At 33.9% G+C, this 20,029-nt stretch overlaps 1 protein-coding gene and 2 long non-coding RNA genes across 3 annotated transcripts in view; 2 read left to right on the top strand and 1 right to left on the bottom strand.

Moving 5' to 3' along the window:
• The window catches only part of LOC137642760 (uncharacterized), a 35,821-nt gene extending 23,335 nt beyond the window's left edge, over positions 1-12,486 (top strand). Inside the window, exon 3 of the long non-coding RNA XR_011044854.1 lies at positions 12,349-12,486. This is a non-coding gene — a long non-coding RNA (uncharacterized lncRNA). The remainder of the gene's footprint in view (positions 1-12,348) is intronic.
• LOC137642759 (low-density lipoprotein receptor 2-like) overlaps positions 10,289-20,029 on the bottom strand; it is a 16,435-nt gene continuing 6,694 nt past the window's right edge. Inside the window, exons 2-4 of the mRNA XM_068375604.1 lie at positions 13,980-14,031; positions 12,470-12,594; positions 10,289-10,722 (exon numbers count right to left, since the gene is read on the bottom strand). Coding sequence (XP_068231705.1) covers positions 10,603-10,722; positions 12,470-12,594; positions 13,980-14,025 — 291 coding nt within the window. The 5' untranslated portion in view covers positions 14,026-14,031 and the 3' untranslated portion in view covers positions 10,289-10,602. The remainder of the gene's footprint in view (positions 10,723-12,469; positions 12,595-13,979; positions 14,032-20,029) is intronic.
• LOC137642761 (uncharacterized) overlaps positions 12,515-20,029 on the top strand; it is a 9,271-nt gene continuing 1,756 nt past the window's right edge. Inside the window, exon 1 of the long non-coding RNA XR_011044855.1 lies at positions 12,515-12,640. This is a non-coding gene — a long non-coding RNA (uncharacterized lncRNA). The remainder of the gene's footprint in view (positions 12,641-20,029) is intronic.

Below are 20,029 nucleotides of genomic sequence, written 5' to 3' on the forward strand. Positions count from 1 at the left end.
CAGTGGGACGAGGAGAAAATTGAGTCTTTGTTTACATGGAGCTTGGTATCTGGCCGACAGATGGCGCTGATGGACACACCCGCAACCTGTATAGCGATCGCTGGCGAGTTTTTTTGTACAGTTTTTTGTCTGTCGAGCAACAGAGTTGCAGCTATATATTCACCGGGTAAGTATATTCAAAAATTTATTTTATAATTAAAATATCATTTTAGTTCATCTTGTTGCTGAATTATCTCTTTGGATCCCAGGATGAGCCTTATGGCCCAAATTCCATTAAATTCAATAAATACGCTCAATTTAGATTGTAAATTAGATCTAAAAATGTAGTGAAGACTAATTTAGACTTTGTAATGGACTACTATAGTGTACTGTTCTTTGATATGAAGTTACAAATACTTTATACAAAAATGTACAGTAATCACTCATGCGTTACTTTATCTCGAAAATGATATTGAAGTCTACTACAGGAAGGTAAGGGGTTCATGGAAGTCAAACCGATAAACCACTAACAAAAAGGTCACCCATACTGGCTTTTAACAGTCGACTGTTCCTACTGGAGAAGTCGACTGGAAGATGGAAATCGGAGATCAACTTTTCTCCTTTGAACTAGCTTGTCTTACAAACTCTGTTCAAGATGGAGACGGCAAGCACAATTCAGGCCATCATCAGGATTTGGGACTTCTCACTTTCAATTGACCTGAAGGATGCATATTTTCAGATACCCATCAATTGATCAAGTAGGAAGTACCTGTACCTCCACTTTGTTCTTGACAAAGTGGTGCATCAGTGTAGGTGTTATGTTCATGCTAGTCTCAGCCTGGACCTATTCAAACGGGACTAGGTATCTTGAAGGTTGGCTGATCCTGTCTTCAAGAAGAGAGTTGCTCTAGGATTGAGACGGACTCCTAGCCTTTTGACACAATCTGGGGATCGTTGTTAATTTGAAGAACTCTTGTCTCAAGCCTGAGTAAAGGACTGAGTACCTGGAGCTATTAATAGATACAGAAGCAGGGAGAGTCTTTCCAACATACGATGGTATCAACAAACTAGGAGGTTGCGGGACCCTTTCTTACAGTTCAACATTTACCCACATGTCATTGGCAACAGTTTCTACGGCATCTTTTGTCATTGGATAAACTCGTTCCCCATGGGCACCTAGACCAGTAATTGCTACAGTTGTGTCTGAAGCATCGCTGGTCAACTATCGCTCATCCTTCCCACTCCTTTGTTCCGGTGAAGGAGGATCTAAAGTGGTGGTTGAATGACGAAAACCTCACCAGGGGAGTCTCCCGACTTCCCTCCTATGGAGATGCTGTTGTTCACAGATGTACTGAAGGAGGCGTGGGGAGCACACTCGAGGGACAGCACCTCATCGGGACTGTGGTCCGAGGAAGAGAAAAGTCTGCACACCAACCTGCTGAAAATGTAAGCTTTGTTTTTAGCCCTGCAAGTATTCCAACAGTGTTTGATTGGACACTCAGTAGCATTGATAAGCGACAACATGACCGTAGTGGCTTATGTTAGCAACCAGGGAGAGACTGTTTCACCGGACCTGTTTGAATTTGAGAGGCACACTCACATTTGGAGATTCGAAAATGCAGTGGAGCTGTCAGCAAGATACATTCCACGCAAGAGAAATGTACTAGCCACCACGCTCAGCTGCTGGTGGCAAATAGTAGGGCCAAGAGTGGTTCCTTATACCAACTGTAGCAGTAAAGCTTCATGTCCTTTGAGGTTCCCTTATGATCAACTTGTTCACAACACAACTGAACAAGAAGCTTCCAGTATACTGTTCCAGACATGGTAGCAGCGATGAAGGATGATTCCTACGACCCTCGAACAACCTGGATGCTTACGCTATTCCAACATTCTTTATGAATCGCTGGGTTATCAACTGTGTTGGAAACCCTGAACGTCATGGTGACTCTGGTGGCTCCCAAATAGCCGTAACCTGAATGGTTCACTGATTTGCTGATGCTTCTTGCCGAAATACTGAGAAAACTATCTCGATGGCCCAACCTCTCTGTCGTACCTGGTGAGAGAGGGTTCCCCAAGAGGTGCACACGGAAATTGCAATCTTCTACAAATTGTCGAAACTGCTGTGATGTAGTTAGGAAAGGGGGAGGGGGTTGGAAGGGTTGAATATGTGTCTCTCTCTATCCAAAAATTTTAGTCGTCAATTTTGACGAGTCTCTCTCTCTCTCTCTCTCTCTCTCTCTCTCTCTCTCTCTCTCTCTCTCTCTCTCTCTCTCTCTCTCTCTCTCTCTCTCTCTCTCTTTATTATATATATATATATATATATATATATATATATATATATATATATATATATATATATATATATATATATATATATATATACATATAGGTATATATATATACGTATATATATATATATATATATATATATATATATATATATATATATATATACATATACAGTATATATATATATATATCTATTTTTTTTGCACTTTTAGACGTGTTTTTCATATTCAAATAACCCATATATTTTAATACCATAATGTCTGGATTCTCTCTTATACCACGGGATCAGAGACCCAAGGGGAAATCACTTAGAGACAATAGCTTCTGGCCGGCCAGGGAATCGAGCCATGGTCCAGGATGCTGGTATGGCAGTGATTCCCCCTGGGGTCTCTGATCCCGAGGTATAAGAGAGAATCCAGACATTATGGTACGAAAATATATGGCTTATTTGAACATTATCCATAGTACGCATTTGTCCTCGAATGTCTTATAGAATTAAGCACCAAGTGGACGATAATGAGATATACAGTAATATCATAATTAAGTAATATAGTATTTGTATTACTGTATATTAATATCATAATTAAGAAATATAGTATTTGTATTACTGAGTCATGTTAACATTTTAAATATTGGAACATTAATATTTGACTGGGATGAGGGGAAGATTCCAATATCTAACTGGAATGTGGTGAAGACCTAAAGTTCTACTTTAGTTTACCCTTTACTGGTTTTCTGTAATTTATTGAATATAGAAAACGATTTAAGGCTCGATCGTTAAAGGCAGCAACTTTGGAATTGATACACAAGGTTGACGTTTTGATTTTTGCGTGTTGACATACAATATTAAATCAACTTCTTGTCGGAAATTTAGATTGATGATTGCTGTTAAGGAAACAAAGAACGGACAATATATTGAGGTGGTATATCTCCCTGGTAAACCTTGATAGCTTTCATAAGATATAGCCTATAGTTGCTAGAATGACTCTCTCTCATATATATATATATATATATATATATATATATATATATATATATATATATATATATATATATATATATATATATATATATATATATATATATTTTCTCTGAATTGTTAATTCCGAGTGGTTCTGAAAGCGCGATCTGCTGAAAAAAACTTCCCTTATTTATTTCTTTGTCAATTAACTTATGTTGTCTGATTTGTTATAGTCTCTAGGCTACAGTAACTAAGATTTTGTTAACGACATTGTGATCCTGGGGAAGAAGGTTAGAACAAAGGCGGTAGCAACCTGATAACACTGAGGGAAATTCCTTTCTAGTTTCTCACTGATTCCATATCAGTTTCCGTCGTACAGAAATTCCAAGAATTTCGTGGGAAAATTAACCTGTTTTTTTTTTTAAATTAACGTTAGTTCTTTTTTTTGGTTGAAATTAATCTTAATTTTTTAATATTGCAAGAATTAATGTTTAAGATATTTAATCGTTAAAGAGGGACGATGAGGGAAAAATGCACTTTTGTTTCTTTTTGGATGTTGGCTATTTCCCTAAATTGAGACTAAGTGCCATGATAGACAGATAGATAGATAGATAGATAGATAGACAGACAGATAGATAGATGGATAGATAGATTTTGATAATGACACTCATAAGTGCAGAATTTCTTAGTATTATTGTTCAAATTTTAATAAATATTATTACAAAGAATAATTGTTGATGGGTCACTGTTGTGACTACAGGTATACAATGTATCGTTTTTCTCAGTCATATACTTTACGTGTAGTTTGACCTTGAAAATAACCTGGTTGCTTTGGTTGCTCATGTACACGTTGCTGCTCAAATTACCTGTAAGTTTATCCGTTATTTGTCGCAAAAGTTTTACTTTGTTTTTTTATTTAATTTTTTATTCTATAATATAATTTATTCTTTACTGAATTCTCCATTTTAGGCTATTTCACTTCTTGTAGCATTCTGCTTTTACAATTTGGGTTGTGCTTTGCCTTATGCTATTGTTATTGTTGATGATAATAATAGATGAGTAGGGCAAGCACTTATTGGACAATGTAATCCCGTTGAAGGATAAGCATGCGTTAAAATTATATTCATATTATATATGCTTATATTTACGCTGTGATTATAGAGAAAAACAACACTTGACAGACATAAATCAGACAGACACACACACACACACACATATATTATACATATATATATATAGAATATATATACACACACATATACACACACACACACACACACATATATATATATATATATATATATATATATATATATATATATATATATATATATATATGTATATATATATACATACATGAGAGGTTGCTGAAGAGTTCTTGGCTCTAAGGGTTTCGTGAAAGGGTAGAGTTGGTACTTTTACAGGGGAGGTAGGACAACTATCTAGAAGATAGGTAAAGAAAAGTCTCTCTCTCTCTCTCTCTCTCTCTCTCTCTCTCTCTCTCTCTCTCTCTCTCTCTCTCTCTCTCTCTCTCTCTCTGCTTGATTTCGTTGTAGGAAACTTATGGGTCGAGCATATCTCCAATTTTCTTACAATTTAATTTCACCTCGTGTCTTATATATTTTCAAATACTTCTGAATACATGACCTCGAAGGAAGTGTTTTAGTGCAAGATCTTTCAGGTGGTTGAAAACATACTCATGAAATATTGCCCTAAAGTAATAAATTATATATATACTGTATGTATATATGTATATATATATATATATATATATATATATATATATATATATATATATATATATATATATTATATAAAACTCTGACCATCCTTTACATTCAGATCTTCCTGGACAATTCTACCTTGTTCGTAATACTAGGCAGGTAGTTAATTCTAATAGCCAGTCCTTCTCCATCATGAGGCTCAATAATACACAGTAGTCTAGAAGTTTTATTCCAGCTGTGACAAAGTTGTCGAATGATCCTCCTAATCGGGTTGTTGAATCAGTAGAACTTAAAAAGTTCGAAGTTGCAGCAAATGGTTTCATGTTGGACAGGCTGACATAACTCTTTTTATAGTTTATATATGACATATCTGTTTTGACGTTGTTACTGTTTTTAGAATGATTTATTGTTAATTTGTTCTCATCATTTATTTATTTCCTTATTTTCTTTCCTCACTGGGCTATTTTTCCCTATTGGAGCCTTTGGGCTTATAGCATCTTGCTTTTCCAACTAGGGTTGTAGCTTGGATAGTAATGATGATAATAATAGTAATATGCCGTAACAGTAACAACACAACTGTCGCTAGCGCGCACACACACACTCACACATATATATATATTATATATATACATATATATACATATATATATATATATATATATATATATATATATATATATATATATATGTGTGTGTGTGTGTGCGCGTGTGTGTGTGTGTATACACACATACATATACATATAAATGCATGTGTTAATGTATACATATATTTTTACTTTATGCACTTTTTATCATTAAATGAATATGGTGCCAGACTAGTCCAGTCTTCTGCTATATCGGCAAATCTTTAAGGGTTAAGTTATTGGGCACACCCTTTCTGTAAGTCTCAGCAATTGCTGGTACCAATTTACAGCTGGGCCAACCCTTGATTAATATCTGGGATTGAATGCAGTTTCAATTTTTGTAGCCTAAGCTCTGAACCATTGCCGCAACTACATTTCCCATTCTGAGTTCAATTGGGTGTTAGCACTCTGTTTCAGGGGATTCTATCAACCTGAGCAGAGGTGGAGCTTAGTCCCACTGAGAGATAAGTACCAAGGGACTCGTCTGGTCTACAATGTCACACATATAAATATCATGTTTTATTGCCATGGAAAAATAACAAAATTGTTTGTTATCCATTACTAATTTTTCATGTAAAATGCCTAAACTAAGATTGTTTAACTGTAAGTTTAATAGTATAGTTTAGATTGAAATTACACAAAGTTTAACTCTTGAGCATGTAAACAGCTATCTTTCTTGTTTACTTAAACACAAATAAAATAATGTAAACACAGCCTCAATAACCTACATAGTGTTCTGTAGTATTGCTGTGTCCTTGAATTGCTCCTTGCATACTGTCCATCAGTTCACCTAACTGTCCATAGGTACCAGCGTATGCTGGGTCAGGTAAAAGGAGGATGTTGGACCTAATGAATATTCGGAAGGCTGTACCCTTGAGACGCCATCCTCTCCAAGAGGGAAAACAGTGAATCACAGTATCAGTTTCTAAATGTTTCTGCGTAGAGGATAGAGTAGTTTTATGCTGCATACCTGTGCCTAGTACTCACTTTTGTATTAATGGATATCAGGATGTGTCTACTTTGCACTTTTTTCATCCCATCTCAAGCACTTTCTCAGCATCCCCATCCAGGTTCAGGTTCAGGTTCTGGGGTGAGGCATAGCCTTTACAATGGCGCCTCCCTTCACCCATAAGTTCCTAATTATGCACACTTCTCCATCTATAACCGTCCATTTTCTCTTCATGACAAGACCACTTTATGGTACTAAGATTCATCGTATCATGTATTTGACACTTAAAGTTCCTCAGTAAATGGAGAATGTAGACGGAATAAATCTCAAATGTGGGGCCACACAAACGTTAGCCAAGAAATCCTACATCCCTACAGAACTGGAACGTACCAAATAAGCGTTCATCAGAATCGATTCATTTATACCAACCCCCTTGTCATCCGAATACTTGGAACCTTATCGCATACTACAGTTAAAACAGAAATGTGGTGAGAATAATTAATGTCTGTTGAAGGCTGAACTACCTGCATATTGGTATATATGCATACATTAGCATACATCCAAGAGGACGCTTCAGTCACCCGAGTCCCTTCTGTGTTTTTTTTTTTTTTTTTTTTTTTGGGGGGGGGGGGGCGTTGTGGGTGAATATTGTAAGAACCATAACCTAGCGTCTCACAACAATTTTCTGGTCAGCAATACATGACCTCCCGTGGGCGGCATAAAAACGGACTTACATCAAACACAAAATGACGTCCAAGATATTTTTGTTTATTTGGAACGACGACATTTTGTCTTTAAAACCAAAATTAATATCGAATAGTGAATATCATAAGCTTTCGATTCAGACCGATGTTTCAAGTGGTTTCATTCCTGTAAATAAAATATAATCCAACTTTGTTAAATGTAAATATTTCCTGCTACTTTTCTGCTCGCAAGCAGTGGCTTTATGTCAGACTTCTGTGTAAATAAACAAGTTAACTGCACCCAGCGTTTCTGTCCAAACCATGTCTTAACAAATTAAAATAGCATCTTGCTTGTAATTAAAAACCTTATATCTAATATCCTTTACACATGCTAAGTTTCGACAGCCGTTCATCAAGTAGTTGAGGCAAGGGACAGAACAATGTCCTAGAGACACAGCTCAAGTCTTATCCACCCAACCTGCGACTAGAAAGGCCAGGCAATGGCTGCTTATGACTCGGGAAGTAGATCAATAAGCTCCCCATCTATTAGCTCACTGGGACAGTGAGGTTGTGAACACTTGTAAAAACTTTTTTTGAGCTTCGATCACGGATCGAACTTCGACCCACGAATCATGAGTCCGAGACATAGCCACGATAGTCTGCATCGTTCTAATCAGCTTCTCATCCATACTAAATCTTTGAACTTCTCAAAGCTGTAATATCTTTTGCTAGATTTTTCCAATTTCGTCTTTAATTCAAGATCCATTTTTTATGAACCCTCCTGTATATCGCATTTGACATCACCAGCTCTCCTCATCCTGAAATTTTTATTCAGATATAGACCCATCTTTCAACTTTTTCATCCCCATGTATGCTGATACTTGATCAACTTATTGCCTTCTCAAAAATCTAAAGGCCATGTATTCACCCCTGTCTGTATGTTAGTTAATTTATTTGTAAGCAACTTACCACAAAAACTATTTTACCGATTTTGACCACTTGGTAGTCATGCTGGGTATGACCCAAAGATGATTCGTAACATTTTGTATTAAGTACATCAAAGTACAAGTGCGCAGCAGTACTTTGAAAATAACTAATGTCGAGTAAATGGCAAATATTTTATTAGTTTATTTTTTGTTTGTGAGCAACGTTACGCAAAAACTACTGAACCAATTTCAACGAAACATGGTGGACATTTGGGGCTATGACCCAAGGACAAATCCATTAGATTTTGAAGAAAAAACATCGGAGTACAAGAACGCAGTGGAGTTAAGAGCAAAATAAAGACTGCTTGGCGTGACGAAGGCATGCTCTCTACAGAGCAGTGTGTCCCTTTAGTCAATCGTGCAACTATTTTTGATAATTTTATCAACCCGCTTCTTTTGATGTCTAAGCGCCCCATGTACCATAAACTTCATAAATGCCTGTCACTTGGTTTTTACCCACAAATCCGCCTTGCAACATCTCCTCACATAGTACTCACAGATCTTGCATTCATATTAAATTGACTTAATTAACGTTATGACTATTTTAAATTCGTATTCTTCTTACGCATATATGCGCTTTTGCATGTGTGCCTGTTTAAACTTTTGCATGAGAGCATGTGTAAATGCAAATTTTTATTAGTTGTACGTTTATTCTTGAATGATTTTATCAGAGAGAGAGAGAGAGAGAGAGAGAGAGAGAGAGAGAGAGAGAGAGAGAGAGAGAGAGAGAGAGAGAGAGAGAGAGAGAGAGAGAGAGAGAGAGAACTGTCACTTCATTCTCCTAAGTATCAAGTGACATTGCACCGAGTCATCGTTGTTCCGTGAAAATCTTCAGGTTGTCGGCAACAAAATATGTTCGCCTCAAATGTAGAATGATTTCCATCAACTTGATCTTCTTTTTCATGTATGTATGTATGTATGTATCTATCTATCTATCTATCTATCTATCTATCTATCTATCTATCTACCATGACAATTCTCCCAAAATTTTGGAGGTTGCCATAAAAAGAAGCTAAGGGGATCTTTTCTAAAATTAAGAATATCATCTGAAATTTAAAGATTTATTTTTTTTTCTTTATGCTATCTATTTAAAATTAAGACTATTTCCTTAAGTAACTTAGATTTAACATTTTTTTTTCTTTTTATTGAATAGTTAAGGGAACGTTACCTTAAGACTAACATTTATAGAGTATATTTTTCCTTTTATTATGGATTTCATACACACAAAATAACCTAAAATTAAAAAAATAAGAATAGCCAAACCTATAGATTTTTAATATTGCCTTTTTGTGCTATTTATTATCTTCCCCATCCTCACAAGACACTTAACATCTATGTAGACAAAGATTTCTAACCACTTGGATCAGATAATAAATAGCAGCCTCTTAATTCTAGCCGTAATTTAAGGTATAATTTATCACAGTAATTTATTTATACGACCATTGCGTACTGACATACACATGGCCAAGCTCAATGCACACAATAGGTTGTTGCCTATCATGTAATTTGAAAGAAATTGGTAGGTAATTGGTTAGATACTGTTCGAGTAAGTTCCATGTCATTTTACGTAAATGATATTGGTAAAGTTCGAAAAATTTGTACATTATCAATATCTTCGTAGAGATTGTACTTACCACTACACAATACACATAATCTTTTAAGTAGCATGCTATTGATGTAGACTTAAATGGTCTTGTACAGTTGACTTCATTAATTCTGGTACACTTCATAGGAAGCGAAGGGTGACGTAAGTGTACCGAAATTTATGAAGCCAGCTGTACCTGCACGGACTCATGAGCAGCCCATTAGAACAACCTTAATTCTAGATTTTATCAAGACGATTCTCGCACGAAAATTATTATCGCGTTCACTCAGCTTCACTTTAGTTACCCATCCTGTTCACTCGCATGATCCAAAGTACTCGGTTTCAATTATTTTTCTCGGAAAGTCTTTTCCTTCTCCTTTTGGAATTATGATTAAAACACCTGAAATGTCAATTGTTTCGAAAGTCTTTTTCCTTCTTCTATTGAAAGTATGATTAAAAGATCTGAAATATCAGTTAATTATATGTTTTATACTAATAAAACTCTCAACAAAAGTTAAAATGTATTTTTTACCTTGATTCCACTTTTTTAGAGATTAATATTGTGCTTTTTACTAAGAAAATTCAACAAAAGTGCAAATGTATTTCTTTTACCTTGATTCCACTGTTTTAAGAAAACTCATTATAACAATATTTTGAAGAAAATGAAAATAAGGCAATGCAGTTTCATCATTGCCTCTAGATTCCCACTGGAATTTGACTCAGCGGTGGAATTATTTGAAGATTCATTTTTCAAGGAGAAATTTGTAGGGATGGATTTTACTTGGGTGGAATTTTCTTCAGAAGCTGGTGAACTGATATCATGTCATGGGCCGAACTCCAAAGGGAATGTAGGAGCGTCGAATTCATGTTCAGAAGGCATGTCTTCAGCGGGAGAGTTGAAGGAAGAAGAACTGCTAGCTGACTTTGTATCGTCGCAGTCAACCTGTGGAGAAAAGAAAGATTGGTTAAACATTTATAAAATCCTCTTGACGGAGGTAATTTGATGTATACTGTACACGGACGGGGGTGGGGGTGGGGTTACTACAGGAGTAAGGTGGTTGATCTGACAGGGGTTTTAGTGGTATTAGAATATATTTACATATATTGGCATATTTTTTATGGGTTATGTTTGTTTTGGATTGCACCTGTTTATTTGTATATTCATTGGTATGTTTTGTTCCTAAAATATGTATGTATGTTTATGTATATATTTATTTATGAGTGTATTTTCATTGGCATTTTTGTTCCTAATGTATGTTATGTATGCATGTATGTATGTTGGCCTATGTATATTCAGGAGTATATATTCATTGATATGTTTGTTCCTAATGTATGTATCTTTATGAGTGCACATGTTTACTTGTACATCTTTGTGGATATTTATGACTGAACATGTTTACACGTTTGTTTCCTCAGTAATATAAATAATTTAGAATTAATAAACATAATAACGCAAATATTGGTGTACATGAATATGAATGTATGTCTACACATGCACCCTCAAATATTCGCATTTATGTTAATGGCTCGTGCGTGAATGAAAAATAAACATGTATGGAAATTAACTTTCAAAATACATATGTATTATATGAAAAAAATCTGTTCTTTCCATTTACGTAGCGCGTTCCATTATTTAAGTTATTCATGACAGCACTCAAGTGTTCTCATGAAGATCCCTGCAAAATGTTTTGAAAGCCTTAATATTTTAAGACCATTCTCCTGTGCACTAGAATACTGTGAAATATATTAAAATTAATTTCATTAACATTTTTCCTTTTGCCGTGTGATTATTGGTCCAAAACTCTACATTATTCCGTTGAAGGCAAGCGTCTGTCACCTTGATATTTTGGCCATTTTTTTAATTGTATATTTAGGTCATACTTTGGTTTCATGATTTTATATTCCTTCATTGTACCTCATTACTAGAAAGAGAGGAAGTTGAATGGAACAGAAAGATATTTACATCAAAATTATGTTTTGTATGATTTAAAAAAAAGCGATGAATCTGTTGGATTTTTTTACCTGATTATATTGAATTTGAGTCTTTAATATTTTGATGCCCTGACTATCTCATTTCTTTTCGTGATTCTTAGATAGGGTGAAGCTTCGAACATTTTCTGGAATGTTTGCCTGAACTAATTCCTTTTAAGGGATATCAGATTTTCCCAGGTGACATGGAAGGGCCCAGAAGGGGTTGCCCCCACATTTTAACTTCAAGGTATATCATGTAAGTGCTTGGATTAGATTTTGACGAGACGCGGAAGGGCACAGAAGGGTTGCCCAAAATTTTAACTATTTCAAGGTATATCGTGTAAATGCTGGGATTAGATTTTGACAGGTGACACGGAAGGGCCCAGAAGGGGTTGCCCCACATTTTAAATTCAAGGTATATCTGGTAAATGCTGGGATTAGATTTTGACAGGTGACACGGAAGGGCTCAGAAGCGGTTGCCCCACATTTTAAATTCAAGGTATATCGTGTAAATGCTGGGATTAGTTTTTGACAGGTGACACGGAAGGGCAAAGAAGGGTTGCCCCACATATTAACCTTTTTAACTTTTTCTTTACAGTGCAGCAGCGGAATTTCCCTCCAGACGAATTGCTTCTTTAACCCAGTACTGGGCCGCACGAACCGAATTCCATCAAATCGAATAAAAAAAAAAAAAAACACAGAAAGCCAAATGAACTCACCTCGTCGTTGCCATCACCGCAGTCAAAAACTCCATCGCAGACGAACGAGGATGGAATACACTTTCCGTCACCACAGTGATGATCACTGGGTTTGCACTTTTTCGTTGGTTTCGTGGCCATAGACCCTGCAAAGAAGGAAGGCTAGTTTCATCTGGGGGAAATGCTTCGAAGGTAGATGTAATGAGAGCATGTTGTTATTATTATTATTATTATTATTATTATTAGTAGTAGTAGTAGTAGTAGTAGTAGTAGTAGTAGTAGTAGTAGTACTAATAGCTAAGCTACAACTCTCGTTGGAAAAGCAGGATGTTATAAGCCTAAGGGCTCCAACAGGGGAAAATAGTTCACTAAGGAAAGGAAATAAGATATATGAGAAGTAATCAATTATTATCAGTACTAGCTAAGCTACAACCCTTGTTGGGAAAGCAGGATGTTATAAGCCCAAGGGCTCCAACAGGGAAAAATAGCCCACCAAGGAAAGGAAAGAAACTATTTGAGAAGTAATGAATTATTATTAGTACTAGCTAAGCTACAACTCTAGTTGGAAAAAGCCGGATGTTATATGCCCAAGGGATCCAACAGGAAATGAAATAAAGAAATAGATAAATTACAAGAGAAGTAATGAACAATTAAAATAACATATTTTAAGAATAATGACACCATTAAAATAGATCTTTCATAAATAAACTAAAAAAAAGATTGTCAACCTGCGTTTGTTTAATTTGTATATAAGATTTTTCTTTCAAAAACTGGATAATTGATATCACCCTGATCACACATTTTAAATTAGATTCGGAAAAACTGTATATTATATTTTTTTCACTAGTGAATTCATCTTATCATTATAACTGTATTTATTACTGGACAGCCTTTTCACTATCAAGAGTAATGGGAGGTTTGTCAAAGGAATGATGCCAGTAAAATTCTAATAAAGTCGGAACGAAGTTAATGAAAGTGTTATCAAGTTCAGCTCTGGAAGCAAGTGGTGATACTATATGTAGAAAACACATCTAATATAAACCAGAAATTGATGTCACTTAAAGATAAGAGGGAAATGTATAAGAAGGATGATACTAAAATTCAAAACAACTTATCTTAAAACGGAAATGGCAACATTTTATTATGATCATTATTATTATTATTATTATTATTATTAGTAATAATTCTTACAGTTAATAATATTACTATTACTGTTATTATTATTATTATTATTATCTATCATCATTATTATTAATATCATTATTATTATTATTATTATTATTATTATTATTATTATTATTAATATCATTATTATTAATATCATTATTATTATTATTATTAATATCATTATTATTAATATCATTATTATCATTATTATTAATATCATTATTATCATTATTATTAATATCATTATTATTATTATTATTAGCAATAATATTAATAATAATAGTAACACGGAAGTCGCGAAAGGAAAAAATACAGAAGATTAACTGCTCACTTAAACTGTTTTTGTTTAGATTGGATTCCTTACCTGCCACAATGACAAGGATGACCATAAATGAAAGGGCAGCCTTCATTGTTACCTGAGGAAATAAAAGTGAAAATCTTATTATTTGGACTTAAGAAGCCAAATGAACAAAAACAAATTTAATCTGGTTGGTTACCAGTCATTTGATAAAGATATGAATAATAAAGTAAAAAATGTAAATGATAATGGAATAAAATAGATACGCACAATTGTTTGGGCATTAAACAAATTGTACAAAATTCAAATCTAATAAGGTTTAGTTACCAGTCATTTGATAAAGATGTAAATTATTAAGTTAAAAATATAAATGATAATGAAGAAATAAAAGAAAAACACTAAATTGTTTGGGTATACAAATAAATTAAACAAAATACAAATTTAATACGGTGTGGTTACCAGTCGTTTGACAAATAGATAAATGATAAAAGTTAAAAATGCTGATGATATAGCAGGGAGTGTGACTGTATTTTTAACCAATCAAGAACCTTTGAATGGTATAAATACGACATAAGGTCTGATCCCTTTATCAGTCGTTTGATAAAGAGGTATATAATAAAGTTGAAAATTATAATAATATAGAAGAAAAGTATACACATGGAGTGATGGTATATATTTTTTTAATCGATTCAAAACCTTTGAAAGATACAAATTCGACATTTGGTCTTTCAGGTGTGGCTGTATTCAGCTGTTGCGCAAGACATCACAGTCTCCGCTTCTCTCGCTTCCATAGTTTTTGTTACTTTGACAATCACCAGGAACAAGTTTTGTTCTCCCGTGTCCTCTTCGAATCTCGTTCAGAAAAAAATGGCTACTTCTATTTTCATTTTATAAGGGTTCAAATATGTCTTTAATTGTAATCTATTAGAGAAAAAAATGGGTTATTTATTTTTAATAGATGTTTTCGTGTTAGATACTGAAAAATTAAGTATTTGTTTGCTATTATTGTTGTATATGTCGCGTGTTAGCATAGAAAATGCATATGTGCTTTTAGTATAATGATGATTTCTTACGAGAGAATTTTGGAGATATAATTCATTTCGCTATTCATAAACTATATGGCATGGTAATAGTGACTTTTTGGAAGTAATTAAGAACCAGTTGTTTAATTTTATGAAAATTATTTTATCAGTTTATCTGACAATCATTTGTTTTTCTTTAGTACATCTCTGTTTACTAGTATTCTAACTGTCTAGTTACGTTGAAAAAAATAAACTTCAGTTAATTGAAAAGCATAAAGATTATGTTAACTTTAAATAGATTGAGAAACGTAAGATTTCATAAAATGGAAAAGTTTTACCATATGATTTGTGTAACTTTATGATTTAAAACCTCATTGATATTCATTATAGAGGTCAACCAATTCATTTTGGGCAATTAACTCTAAGCATCGATTCATAGCCATTAATGCATTGATACACATAGAACACTTGCGCACTCATTAATTCACTGTCATTAGGGTAATAGCTCAATATTCTATAGTATATTGAGCCACATCACACACGCGCGGAGCACTTATGAAGTGTTAATATATGCGCGTGTGTGAAATGTCAAAATATGTAGGGAGTGAATGGGAGCTTATATTTTTCATTTTCTATTCAAATGGTGAAGGACACAAATGTGTTTGACTAGTTATAACACCTGTAAAACTTATTTCTCATGGTTTTTGGGTGGAAACGTTCTCTCTACCTGTAACTAAGAGGATATCCAAGGCCCTTTAGTATATTCTAAAAACTTAAAAACTTCAGTACATTTATAAAATATATTTGAAGGACTTTCTGTATATCTATGAAATATATTTGAAGCACCTTCAGTACATCTATACAATATATTTAAAGAATTTCGTGACATCTATACTTTATATTTAAAGGTCCTTCAGTACATCTCTAAAATATATTCAAAGGTCCTTCAGTACATTACACAATATATTTAAAGGACAAAGAGTACATCTATACCATATATTCAAAGGACCTTCAGTACATTTATACAATAAAAAGATTACCAAAGTCATCAAGAAAATATCACATTAACAACATAAATTTCTTAAAAACTTGGAAAAAAACAAATATAGGCTGGAAGTGATGGATATGATTACTTTTGGAAAAACCCCCGATGCAATTTTCGTCGACAATTCTTGGAAGCAGCCCTGTGTCTTACTCGGAATGCTGGATTGCAATACTAACCGGATTCACCTCTGGGTAGTCCAGTGGCAACAATGATGAGCTTCTCTGACCTTCAAATCTCTCTGTTTTCAACCAGATGTTAATAGCAAAATTATAATGAGAATGGTGACTGCAATGATCTTCATTATTTTCTTATTGGAAACGTTCCTGGTTGCAATCTGCTGGACTAGTATTTGAGACCCGTTCAAGCTCGATAGTTTCTTGTAGTGTGTGTGCGACCTCACCATCCTTGTGAGCTCAAGAAAGGGGGATTTCATGGAGCCAATAGGTCTACCTGCTGAGTCATCAGCAGCCATTGCATGGTCCTTCCTGGTCCTAGCTTGGTTGGGGGGGGGGGGGGGCTTGGACGCTAATCATATGTACGAGTATGTATAGTCAGTCTCTAGGGCATTGTCACTGCCCCTTGCCTATACCATCTATGAGGAACCTTTATACTTTCGAATAATAACAATTAGAGTTAGAGTTCTCTTGCTTAAGGGTACGGGCACACTATTCTATCTAATCTTTCTTCCTCCTCCTTTTTTTTTTTTTTTTTTTTTTTTTTTTTTTTTTTTTTTCATAAGTTATAGCTTATATATGAAAGCTCAAATTTAATGTTGATAATTTTCTAAAATATTTTATTTTGATCGTACATTACTACTTTCGTAGTTTATTTAGATGTAGTATTGCAGCTTATTCCCTATTCGTTGTTCGTTGCTTCTCATATAGTTTATTTGCTTCAAGTTGGAGTGTACCCATATTAAATGATTCAGGTTTGTATAGCTAGGAAAAATACAAATCATTTTAGATTTTGTATTTCCTTTCCTCATTGGATTGTTTTTCCTTGGTGGAGTCCTTGGGCTTATAACATCTTGCTTTTCCAACTAGGGTTGTAGCTTAGCTTCAATGTTAAAAATACCGTAATTTCAATCGGAAATTCCTCCGTGAAAATATACTGTTTTCGTCAGTATTTCAGTAAAATACAGGCCACCGTAATTTTACCGTACTTTGTTATTATCTTTTACGAGTTGGTGATCGTAATATTACTCTTTTACGTCAATATATCTGTTTTTAAAGCGGCAAAAAAAAAAAACAGGAATGAATGTTGCCAGGCATATACCGTTTTTTAATGCGAATTTTTAATAGTGATAGTAATGATAAGGATATTCCATACTTAATTATCTAGGAAATCTTAACTTAATGAATCGATACTACACTTCTTATATTAGTCTGAGAAAGTTCAATTCCATTTAATAAAGGAAATCTTGAATAGACAATGTATAGTTATAAAAACTCGTACATTCGTAATCAAGGCAGTAAGTTATCATCCTCCTAAAACTACATCGCATTCTTTTGACACACAAAACTCCTGCTGGAAGGTAGTCAGACAGTACGACCGAATATGTTTTCCAGGTAACGTAACTGTAAATTATTCTACGAACCTTCCAGAGTCTTTTGGCTGTTTAGTAGGCAACTGGGAGACTCTTCCACTAAAGGAACACTCACGTAACTCATTCGAAACTGATTTAACTGCATTAATAAGATTTTTAAGAGTAAAATGTGGTTTGTTATTTTTATTCTAAACAATTTAGAACATCGAACTATTTTTTTAAAGGAATATTTACATAACACATTCGAAAATGAAGGGTTTAACTGCATTAAGATTTGTAAATTAAGAATACAAGATTTTAAAAGTAAAATGTATATTATTTAATGAAGATTTTTAAATTAACAAAGCAAGATTTTAAAAAGTAAAATGTATATTTAATGAAGATTTGTAAATTAACAAGATTTTTTAGTTTTAAATGTGGTATATTATTTTTAATTCTAAACAGTTTAAACCATCAAATGATTTTTCTTTAAGAAGAGAGTATTGATATGTTAGATTCACAAGAAGTGGGCTCACATCACATACTCGAATGTCTAGTTTAGCGATGATGTCATCCCTCGACTTGGAACCCGAAAGAATTTGACTTTCAGAATAATAATAAGAAAAAAAAATATACTAATAATTTTAGGTAGTTTTATCATCAAAACACTCAAAGCATTAATTACCTCGGGTCTAAAGACATCATCATTTCTCATAAATTTCACTGGAAAAAGGCAAACCCACAATGCACTATTAAGCGAGTCATGGTATTTCTAGTGAAAAATAAAAGTTGTTATTTTTAAGTTCAAAGGTTGATGATAGTGAAAGTGCCTATCGTAAAGATGATATTAGTAATGCAAGACATATGGTAGGTTTATTAAAAATAACAGTATTGATTGATAGGTGTTCTTATGAATGAATCAAAACCGTGTCAAGAAATGACGTGTCAATTAAAAAAGATAGAGGAGTAAACAATAATGGAGATTATAAAAGGAATCACGAATTGAGGGATAGATCTACATATGAATAACTCGAGACTGTATCTATGAAATGACGTGTCAGTGGAAAAGATAGAGGAATAAGCTAAAGCGGAGATTATAAAAAAATCATGCATTGATGGATAGATCTACATAAGAATAACGAGACTGTATATATGAAATGACGCGTCAATGGAAAAGATAGAGGAATAAACAAAAAACGGAATTAAAAAATCATTTATTGATGGATAGATCTACTTATGAATAACTCGAGACTGTATCTAGGAAATAACGTGTCAATTGAAAAAGATAGAGGAATAAACAAAAAACGGAATTGAAAAATCATGTATTGATGGATAGATCTACTTATGAATAACTCGAGACTGTATCTATGAAATGACGTGTCAGTGGAAAAGATAGAGGAATAAACAAAAAACGGAATTAAAAAATCATGAATTGATGGATAGATCTACTTATGAATAACTCGAGACTCTTTCTATGAAATGACGTGTCAATGGAAAAGATAGAGGAATTAACAAAAAACGGAATTAAAAAATCATGAATTGATGGATAGATCTACATATGAATAACTCGAGACTGTATCTATGAAATGACGTGTCAGTGGAAAAGATAGAGGAATAAAGAAAGAAAAAAAAAACGGAACTAAAAAAATCACGAATTGATGATAGATCTGCATGTGTGTAACTCGCGAGTGTATATTCGAACTGAAGTGTCAATTTAAAAGATAGAAGAATAAGCAAAAACTGTGGTTGTTGAAGCGTCAATTTAAAAGATAGAAGAGTAAACAAAATTTGGTTATGAAAATACTATCTCGAATGTGACCTCTAGTTACAAGCAGCAATTTTGATGTGTAAACCCAGACCGTAATCTGATGAAGAGATGATTTCTGTTGATGAGAGGTAAATTTTAATTCAAAGCCGCATAATCCGCTAATTTGACCTCATCAAAAGAAGTCATTAATATCATTACAGCCAAGAAAGAAGACAGGTAAGAAGTTAAGTCTATCATGATAAATAGGAAATAAAACGCGATTGAGTAGTCTACCAAACGAGATGTAATGATTATGCATGAAACAGTATGACCGTTACTTCTTAATATTCTGTGCTGCCTGGTCAAGGGAACGTCTTGTGAGAGTGCATTTCCTGCTGGCTTTGTTTAGGTCGAACGTAAGGATGAGAATTCCACTTCATGTAAAGAGATTGTCATCGGTATTTGACTTGTGGGTCAGCAGGCAGAAAGTAACGTAGGTAGTTGTGAGGGTTGTTTTCCGGATTTATTTCTAAATACACACACACACACACACACACACACACACACACACACACACACACACACACACACACACACACACACACACACACACACAAAAAAAAAAATTCTAACGGCGATCTGCGTAAGTCATAATTGTCAATAGATGACGTATCTAGGAGGAAGAACTTATTGTTTGCTACTTCCTTATGACTAAGAATTATATTGATGAGTAATTGTAAAGCCTGTCCTTCACAAAATTACGTTTTTCATCATTTA

Source organism: Palaemon carinicauda, chromosome 6 (assembly GCF_036898095.1).
Source record: "Palaemon carinicauda isolate YSFRI2023 chromosome 6, ASM3689809v2, whole genome shotgun sequence".
Classification (NCBI taxonomy): Eukaryota; Metazoa; Arthropoda; class Malacostraca; order Decapoda; family Palaemonidae; genus Palaemon; species Palaemon carinicauda.